This window comes from Miniopterus natalensis, chromosome 1 (genome assembly GCF_054644295.1).
Source record: "Miniopterus natalensis isolate mMinNat1 chromosome 1, mMinNat1.hap1, whole genome shotgun sequence".
In the NCBI taxonomy this organism is placed as follows: domain Eukaryota; kingdom Metazoa; phylum Chordata; class Mammalia; order Chiroptera; family Miniopteridae; genus Miniopterus; species Miniopterus natalensis.
Window position 1 is genome coordinate 1,848,736 of NC_142081.1, and position 9,277 is coordinate 1,858,012.

At 66.6% G+C, this 9,277-nt stretch overlaps 1 protein-coding gene across 1 annotated transcript in view; it reads right to left on the reverse strand.

Annotated features, from left to right (window-relative positions):
• The window catches only part of KIF26A (kinesin family member 26A), a 39,345-nt gene extending 30,584 nt beyond the window's left edge, over positions 1-8,761 (reverse strand). The window contains exons 1-2 of the mRNA XM_087817891.1: positions 8,624-8,761; positions 5,785-6,030 (exon numbers count right to left, since the gene is read on the reverse strand). Of these exons, the coding sequence (XP_087674017.1) occupies positions 5,785-6,030; positions 8,624-8,761 (384 nt within the window). The remainder of the gene's footprint in view (positions 1-5,784; positions 6,031-8,623) is intronic.
• Between the last annotated feature and the right edge of the window lie 516 nt (positions 8,762-9,277).

Consider the following 9,277-nt stretch of genomic DNA (forward strand, 5'->3'; position numbering starts at 1 on the left):
CTGCCAAGAGGCCAGGGCCAGGGGCCCCTCCCACAGAGCACCAGGATCCCTGCAGACATCCCTCAGGCCACCCAGCCCCACAGGGGTTCCCCAGCCACAAAACATGACACCAGAAGTGAGAGTAGCCCTAACCTGGGGGAGGAGGGAAAATGACACGGTCAGTCCAAGGACCCTGCTCACAAATGGGGAGGCTGAGACCCTGGAAAGCAGTGACCATGCCATGGGATGGTGCCCCAGCCTCTCCTCTCCCCCAGGAGAATCTCGTCAGCCCTGTGTTCACTTGGAGGGAAGAGAGAACCCAGAGCTCAGAGCTCGGGGCAGACAGGAAAGAAGTAGCTGCCAGAGGCCGGGCCACCCAGCCTGGCTGCCACCAGGAACCTAACAAGGGACAGCCTGGCCTTGACTGCCACTCCCCTTCACCGTAGACAGAGGCCAGACACTCAACCAACTTTTACTTCATTTATTTACCATACCCCAAACTTTCTTGCACAAAACCTGCATGGTGGCTCCCAGGAACACAGCGCAAATTAAAGACAGAACCACATGACCACAGTCAGTCACATTAGAACCATGACAGTGATCAGTGCCCATAAGACATGTGAGAAAGGGCCCATGTGGTTGGTGGAAGCTGAAGAGCTGTGAGTTTCCTGGCAGGCAAAGGAAAAGGGAAACTAGACTTCCCTCACTATTTGAGAAAAAACCCAGTTCTTCAAACTCTCAAATATGAGATCCTTTCAGGACACTGGAGGGAGCCTTGGGAAGGCCGCAGGCTGGTTCCCTTAACCCATCACAAACCCCCAGGCAGCCTCTGAGCAGCCTGAGGTTCAGGGGTGGCCTGTAGCCCTTCCCCCCCTCTCAGCAGAGGGGCAGCGAGGTCAGTCACCACTCAGGTCTCTGCTCAGCCCCAATCTCTGACAGCAGCTGGACCCCTCCAGCAAGAACCAAAGCTCCTGCACCTCCGCTGGCTCCTGATGCCCCACCTCTGCCCTGGCTGATGTCGGGAGGTAATCAATCCTGCTCAATCCCACCCCCACTGTCCACCTTCACCCTGAAACCCTGGAACCAGCAAAAATTTGACCACAAGGAGCCCGTCACTCCATCACTGGACCGAGTAAGTCCCCAGGGACATGGAGAACCAACTAGACCACCATCCATCTAGGGAGGAAGGAGGGAGCCAGCCAGGCTGCGGAGGGGCCGGCTGAGGTCTCGCAGAGGTCGGATAAGAAGCCAGGCCTGCCCAGCCTCCTCTCTCGCCTGCCAGGTTCAGTCCCCCGAGTGGCCTAGAGGCCTGGAGTCCCACAGACAGATCCCTTCCCGGCTGAGTCATCCAGTCCCGTGCCAGCTGGGAGGCTGCCCAACAGCCAGCCCCAGGCAGTGCCCGCCTCTTTCACACCTCCCTGGCTGCCTCTGGAGCCTGCCAACACCTGGCTCAGCTGGGGAACACTGCTGAGGGCCAAGTGCCCCACCCTCCAGAGCCCCAAGGCAGACACCATGGCCCTGGTTCCCCTGGTTCGGGGTGGTCCCAGGAGCTGCTGGAGCTCAGGCCAGACTCCAAACAGCGTGGGGGGTTGGGGCCAGGGATTCTCCCAGGCAGCAAAGGCCAACACAGGCTGCGCTCAGCAGCCCCTGCCTACCCAGGGCCACAGCGGCCAGACTATAGCCCCAGGACCCCACCATCATGCACCGGTGACACCCACAGTGGCAGCTGTGGGAACAGAGGGCCGGGAAAGTTTCCTGGGGGTGATGATCAGGGAAGGGAGAGCTGGCAGGGCCACCCCCACCCAAGCCAGGCCCCAGAGACAGGACGGTCTCCAAGCCTCCAGCCCTAGGGACAGGTCACGTCACCGAGCTGTAACTAGGGGCAAGCTGTCACCTGGCTGAGGTGAGAGAGAGATCTGCAAGAGCTAAATGAGAATTGATCACTTCCGGGGGCACTAATCAATTCTGCACCTGTGTTGACACCTCGAATGTCGAATATCATGGGTCTCTGGAGGAGCAGTCACCTCTGTCATTAGGCATCTGGGTGGCAGCTGGACCAGATCCCCAAGGTCAGGATCCCTGCCTCCACTGCGGCCAGGAGACAGGAACCACCATCCTCCATGGGGCTGTCACCTCGGTGGGGGGCGGGGTAGAGAGCTGGGATCAGCCCAGCAGCCCTGGGGTGAACACAGAGGGCTCAGGAGGAAAAGCCTGGTCACTCAGTCATTCAACAAACATTGCTGGGTGACCTGGACCCTGCACCCGCCCTGGCAGAGCTCCCACCTGGGGGTGGCACCCTGGACACAGAGTCCACACAGTGGCCGAGGAGTGTGGAAAGGGCTGAGAAAGGCTGAGAACCAGGGGTGCCTCGGAAGAGGGGCGGGTGGAACTGGAGGGTGGGGAGCCTGGATGCACGTGGGGAGCGCCAGAGCTCCAGGCCATAAACTCAGAGTGAGGCAGGTCAGCGGGGTCAGAGTCCCCCGCCACAGTCAGCTGCACAGGTACCAGGCCACGGGACACCAGGTGACCCTAAGTGTGGTTCTGCCAGATGAGTATGGGGAGGACAGGGGGGTTGGGGTCTGCAAAAGGGGTGCTTGTGACAAACCATCATGGGATAAAGTGAGAGTGAGGCCCTCAGTCGGGTGGGGCCAGGCTGGGACAGTAGGGCCAGGGACTGGCCGGAGACTCCTCCTGCTAGGTCCATACTTGGGCGAGTACCCCCCGGCTGCCCTGAGGTTGGGCAGCTAGGAGTGGGCAGGCATTGGGGGCTGGGCTGGGGACACAAGGAAAGGGGTCAGCAGGAAGCTGGTGACCAGTCCGCTGTGTTGGGTGAGAACATGGGGCAAGAAGGGCTGGGTGGCGCCAGGTTCTGCTCAGGGACAGGAGGACATAGGCCGGAGCTAAGCTGGGGCACTAGGGTGTAGCCGAAGGGGGCCTGGCTCTGGACCCTGAGCGGGGGCCGCCATGAGTTCCCAGAGAGACCTGTCAGAGGCAGGGGCACCTGGAGGGGCACAGAGGGCTAAGGACAGGAACTGGCAGGAAACACCCAGGGCAGCTGGGGGTCGGGAGAGGAGGAGGGTGCCTGGGGCAGGGCCTGCGAGAGGGGCCCATAGAGGCCTCAGGAGGACAGTCCAGAGGGTGTGGCTCCAGGACACGCAGGGGTCCTGAAGGGGTCACCCGGAGACCTTGGCAAGATCAGAAGGTGGCACAGTGGGGGGTGCTCAGCCTGGAAGCCCCACCTGTCATGCTCAGTTCAGGAAGGACAGTGTCCCAGGTTCCAGCCTGGGTGGCAGAGCATGTGCCCCCTCCCTACACTCCAGGGCATCAGGGTTCAGAAAGGGGGCAGGGTACGGCCCTATCTTGAGTGGGGTCCTGGGTGGGGACCATAGTCACCCTGACTGCCCAGATAGGGAAACCAAGGCAGACACAGGGAGGAGAGAACACAGGGCAGCAGGAGACAGGCAGGCCTTACACCCAGGCTGACTGATAGCTGGCAGACCACCCGCCCCCGCCCCCCAGCCACCAAAGACCATCACGGCCGTGACCCTCGAGCCCACATCCCAGCAAAAGCAACCGGGGCTAAGGTGTGCAAGCCGCCCTTGCTGGGCACTGCTCAATGCACCTGTGAAATCGGTACAAAGGCTGTCCTGAGTACAGAGAGGGAAACTGAGGCCCAAGCTCTCAGAGGACCTGCCCAAGGTCCCTCAGCAGAGACCTGTCTGCTGGTAGGAGCGTGGGCAAGGAGCCAACTGGGGTCTATACCTGAGACCAGGCATGGACCCCACAGGCCACTGTGGCCCCAGCTCCAGCTCCACCCCAGCTGTGGGAGCCCAGCAAGCCCCCAGGACTGAGAAAACACAGGCAACGTTCTCTGTAAACTGTGACGTGCTGTCCTCATGAAGCTCATCTCATGCTGAGAAATAAGAAAAGGTCCCTAGGGAAATCAGACAGCAGGTCTGTGTGCCCCGTGCCTTGTCAGCTCCCCACCCCGGCTGCCCCACAGAGCCCTCCCTTCCAGACCAGAAGCAGAAGCAGAAGCAGCTGCGTGTGCGTCCATCCGGACACCGCCTCCCCGCCTCCCTGGAGGAAGCTCTGGGCCAAGCCGGGCCAAGCTGCAGGCTGCAAGTCAGCCAGGACACGGGGGGAAGTCCAGGTCGCACAGGACAGTGACGCCCGCCAACGTCCCAGGGCTGCTGGCCCAACCCCCCACATCCCATGGCCCAGGGTGGCTAAGCCCCCCATGGCCCTGTTTCCATCCTCTCTGGACAAGCAGTGGACAATGGGTCTTCCTTCCCTGGGACACAGCACCCTACAGGTTGGACAGCACTCCTAGACCAGCCCCTGGAGATCACCCTCATCTCACACAGGAGGAAGCAGCGGGGGGGGGGCGCACAAAGCAGGAACAAAGCCTGGGACCCTGGTATGCTGGGTGAGCAGGCCACTGGGTGCCAGGGAAGGCAGGGAAAGGGGGTGAGCCCCACCTGGCACTGAGAAGTATCCAGCGTCAAACACCAAACTTGGGAAAGGTGAGGGGAGGTGGGAGATGAGTGGTCTGGGGGCTTCCCTGATAAGCTGTCTGCAGAAAGAGACCACTAAGACCCCCCTAGAGGGACCCTGGAATTCACCAGTGACTGGTGTGACCTGCGGCTCTCTCCACCAGGATCCCCACCCCCTGCGGCCAGCTGGCCACATGCCCAGTGAAACCAGGCGAAGCCCAGCTGTCATAAAGTCCCTCTCCTCTCTGGCCTCAGTCTCCCCAGATGGGGAAGCAAGACAGCTCTGCAGCTCTGACAGGCCCCCGGGAGTCTGTCCCGAACCACACCCTCCTGAGGCCTGAAGGTCCGCTGGCATCTTTTCAACCAGATGCAGGACATCTGGGCCACAGAGCTTGGAGAGGCTTCACCCTGATCACAGCAGAGTGGGGGAGAGTCCAGCACCACCCCTGGACAGGCCACAGGTCCCCTCCATTTGCCAGAGTGCCCAGAGCAGAAACCAGACTCAGGCCACCCTGCCTGCCCCAGACAGGGAACACGTGGGACCCCAAGAGCCTGGGTTCCGCCCCACCCCCAGGCCACGTGGCCTCCTAGGAGAACTATATTTAGATTCAATGGGATTATGCGGACTTCCCAGGAACGCTTTCAGAAACACTGAAGGTCAGGCGGGAAGGGCTTCCTCTGGAGACCCCCACCTTCCCAGGCTCTGCAAATTCCAGGGTGCATTGTTCCTTGAACAATAGTCCCAGCTCCTTCCAAGACCCAGGCAAGCCCATTGGCTGGAGGTTGCGCCCCCCCCACCCGTGGCAAACACCCTGGCAGCTGGGACGGAAGCCTGGGGAACCCAGAGGCCCAGCCACTCAATTCCCAGATGAGTGGCCACTTGCCTAAAGTGACAGAGCCCCGGCTGTGTCCCACACATAATTCTTATCCCTGATGCTAGGAGGGAGCAGGCAGGGCCACCCTCTGGTCTTCCAAGCCCTCCTGTGCCAAGTGTACAATTTCCAGACACCCGGCTGGGGGCCCAGGTGCTCCAAGGGCAGCAACACACCAAGTAGCCTCTTGCTGCTGGCAGGGCAAGAGCTGTCCTGCCCTGGGTGGAGTCCCTGCCATCTACCTCCCTCCCTCCCGTCCCCCTCCCAAACAGACTGCGGTTCCAGCTGTGGGACATCTGCAGCTCCTGCAGCTCTGGCAGAAACGCCCACCCAACCCCCTCCAATCCTGCCACCCCAACTCACACCCACTGTTCCAGGAGGGGAAACTGAGGCCCAGAGAGAAGGGGCTAGCCAAAACCACTGGAAAGGTCACATACCCGGAGGGGTGTGCCGGGCCCGCTGACCAGCTTCCACGCCTGTCGCTTGAGCTCGGCGAGCTTCGTGTGGCAGTGGCGGCACCAGCCACCTCCAACGGCCAAGTGGCCCTGCTCTGCGCCGGCCCCGGCGCCCTCGGGCGCAGGGCGGTTGCCACATGGGTCGTGCTCGGGCCCGGCGGGCAGCCTCTTGCGGGGGGGCACCTCCACCAGCTGCAGCGGCTCCCGGGCCGGGCCACCCTCTGGCACCTGCGGGAAGGGAGTGTCGAAGGGGACAGTAAGCCTCGGCCACTGCGGCACAGCCCCGACGTCCAGCACCGGTGACTCCAGACTCAGCGCGTCCCGCCCCCCACCCCCACCCCCACCCCGAGTGGGACGCTCGACAAAGTTAGGAGCGCTGGGTGCGGACCTGCCGCCCACCCTCTCCTTCCATCCCGGTAGGTCCGGGGACCGACCCTCCCAGCAGGAGGCCCGGCAGCCCCCGCGCCCCCTCCAGGCCGGGTCCCGAGGGGGCGCCCCGCACCCCGCGACCATCCCGGGGGTCTAGGACTCAGCCCCGCGGTGCCCCCGCCGCCCCCCCCCCGCCGCCCGCCTCGCTCCCGGGGCCCGGCCGCGCGTACCGCGGATTGCGCCGCGCACAGGGGGACGCCGCGGCCGCCCATGGCCGGGGCGCGGGAAGGGCCGGGCGCGAGCTTCGGGGCCGCGCGGCTACGTGATACGGCCGCGGGGCGCCCCCATGGTCCCGCCGGCCGCTCCGAAGTTGGAGGCGCGGGAGGCGAGTGGCGGAGAGCGTGCGCCCGCCGCGGAGAGCGCGCCCGGGCGGCGGGGCGGGGCGGGGCCGGGCCTGCGGGGCGGCGCCGGGGGGCTGCCCCGCCCCCGCCCTCGGCCGGACGGTGCGTGGGGGAGGGGACCCTCACCGCGGCGCGGCCCCTCCCACTCCAAGGACCCCAACTTGCCGCGCGAGTCCCGGCCGCGGGGAGGGGCGCCGGGGGCCGCTCGAGGCCACGCGGTGCGCGCTCGCGCATGCGCCTTCCTGCTCTTTTGCCGGGACCCTGGGGTCTGCGCGTCTCCTGGGAGGCACCCGCCCACTCCTCACCTTGCGGGGGAGACGCCGAGGCCAGGCCGGAGGTCTTGCCCAACAGCGCCCACGGTGGGACGAGGAAGGGGCCGAACCCAGGCCCCCCAGATGCCCAGGCGCTTTTTTCCTGCAAATCCCGGTGCACTCCGCGTGTCGCGGGCCACCCTTTGGGTCTGACTGTCGCGCGTGGGTGAATGACTCGCGGTCTGCGCCTCGGAACGTGCAATGCCCCTGGCGGTGTGTCTGTGTCTAGGCGTGTCTGCGAGCAGCCCGCGTGTCTCTGCAGCCGCGCGTGTGCACGAAGGGGGGTGTGCGCGCTGCGTGCGGCGGCCGCGGGAGGCGGCGGCGCGGCTGGCCCCGGGGTGTGCGCGGGACCTGTTGTCAGCCGGCCTGGCAGATGGGAACTTGGCTCGGGAATTAATTGCCTGTTTGTCTCCGGCCGGGAGGTCTCCCCCTCCCTCTCCGGCGACCAGTTGCTCCCGCTCCAGCCCGGCCCCGAGGGTCGCCGCCGTCCGAGGCGGCGAGAGGTTCCGAGTCCCCGTTCGGGTCGGGTCGGCCCGAAACCCGGGTCCGGCCGGCGGGAGAGGACGCCCCCTTCCCGTGACGCGAGCGACCCCTGCTGGCCACCGCCGCCCGGCGCCTGGAGAGACCTGGCGCCGCTCGTCCCGGGCCAGGGGCGCTCCCGGAGGACCAGAAGCCGCGGAGCCCGAGCGGGGCGGCCGGCGGGCGGTGGTCCAGGCGGAGGACGCGGCCCGCAGCTCCCCGCGCAAACGGTGAGACCCTCACACAGATTCGAGTCGCTCCCCGCCTCTCCTAAGGCCCCCAAAGCTACCTTCTTCATTACGTTTCGCCCGCCACCCTTTTACTTGGAAAGTCCTCCCCCCCCACCCCCACCCCCACCCCCACCCCCATGCACGGGCTCCTCCTAAAAGAGGGGCGGATCCTCTCCTCCTGGCGTTCCGAGTCCTTTCTGGCCTGCAACGTGGCGGGAGTGGGCAGGAATAAAGTGGACTCGCACTCTGTGGTCCCCCTTCGCACCCGGCCCGACGGCCAGAAGCACCCCCATCTCCTGTCTGGTCGCAGCCTCCCTGAGGACAACGGGCGTCAGCCCCCAAACGGATGTCGGGACCCCGGGACGCCGGGACACCGCCGACGCCGCAGCACCGCTCCCGCCGCCCAACTGCTCTGGGCCAGACACACTCCGGGCCCGGGGAGCACGGCTGTCTATCACGCACACACACACGCACATGCACTCACTGCCCACATGCGTCCCCAGAAACACCGACGCGGAGCCCGGGTCTTAAGACCTGGGCCAGCCACGCCCGCAACTTCGGTCGTCCGCACGCACCACTGCGGCGCTTGGCGAAGCGCACGCTCACGCCCCGCACCCGGCTCCCCAGAGGGGGGCCGGGACACAGCCCCCGCAGATCCAAGAGGCGCACGCGGGATCTGGAGTCACCTCAGGGACTCAGGCTCAGCCCCGAGACTCCCACTCCGCGCCTCGCCCACCCCAGCAAGACGCGCGGTGGGAGCCCGAGTCCCTGCGCTGCGCTCTCCGCCCCGGCCCGGTGCCTCCCGCTCAGGATGCAGCCTTGAGGGGAGCGGGAGACAGGGCAGCACTAATGGGGGAAAGTGAGCCAGCGAGTCCCAGGCCCGGGCTGCGGGACGCTGCTCAGCACCCGCGTCCCCTTCCCCGGGAGCCGCGCCGCAAAGTCGCGGGACAGCGCCTCTGCCGCCATCCCGGTCCCGCCGCCCGGCGCTCACCTTGGCTCGCCGCCTCAGGAGGTGGCTGGTGAAGCCCAGGATGATCTCCGAGTCCAGGCAGAGCGCCCCCATCTCCAGCAGGCTGGGCGCCCTGCGGGGCGCGCCGCGGGGCTGCTCGGGCGGCCGGGGCAGCGCCATGGAGGAGCGGAGCGCGGGGAGCGGCTCCGAGCTCCTCCCGCCGCCGCGCCGCCGCCGCCTCCCCGCCCGCGCGTGCACTGGCCGCGCGCCCGCCGCCGCTGCGCCCCGCACGGCGCGGAGTCGCCCGCCAGGCCCCCAATCCTCCCCGGCCCGCGCCCGCGGCACCTGCGCTCGCTTCGCGCCGCGCGTCCCCGCGCTCCGGCCCCGCCCGCCGGCGCCGACAGCGCCCCCCTCCGCCCTGGCGGCGCGCCAGACGCCCCGACACGCGGCCCGAGGAGGAGGGTCCGGAGGGGACCCGGGCCCCCTCGCTGTGGGTGCTCACCCCCCGCCTCGCGAGCCCCTGCCCGGTGCCCTGGCCCCGAGGCGCAGGGAAGGAGGGGCCGCGCCGCTGCGCTGGGCTCGGAGAAGCCTCCGCCGACCGGGAGCACATCGCAGCCCCTCCCCTCCCGTGGGCCGGGGCGCTCGGCGCCTTGGGGTCTCAGTCCCTGGGGACGTGTACAGAGCACAGTGACCTTG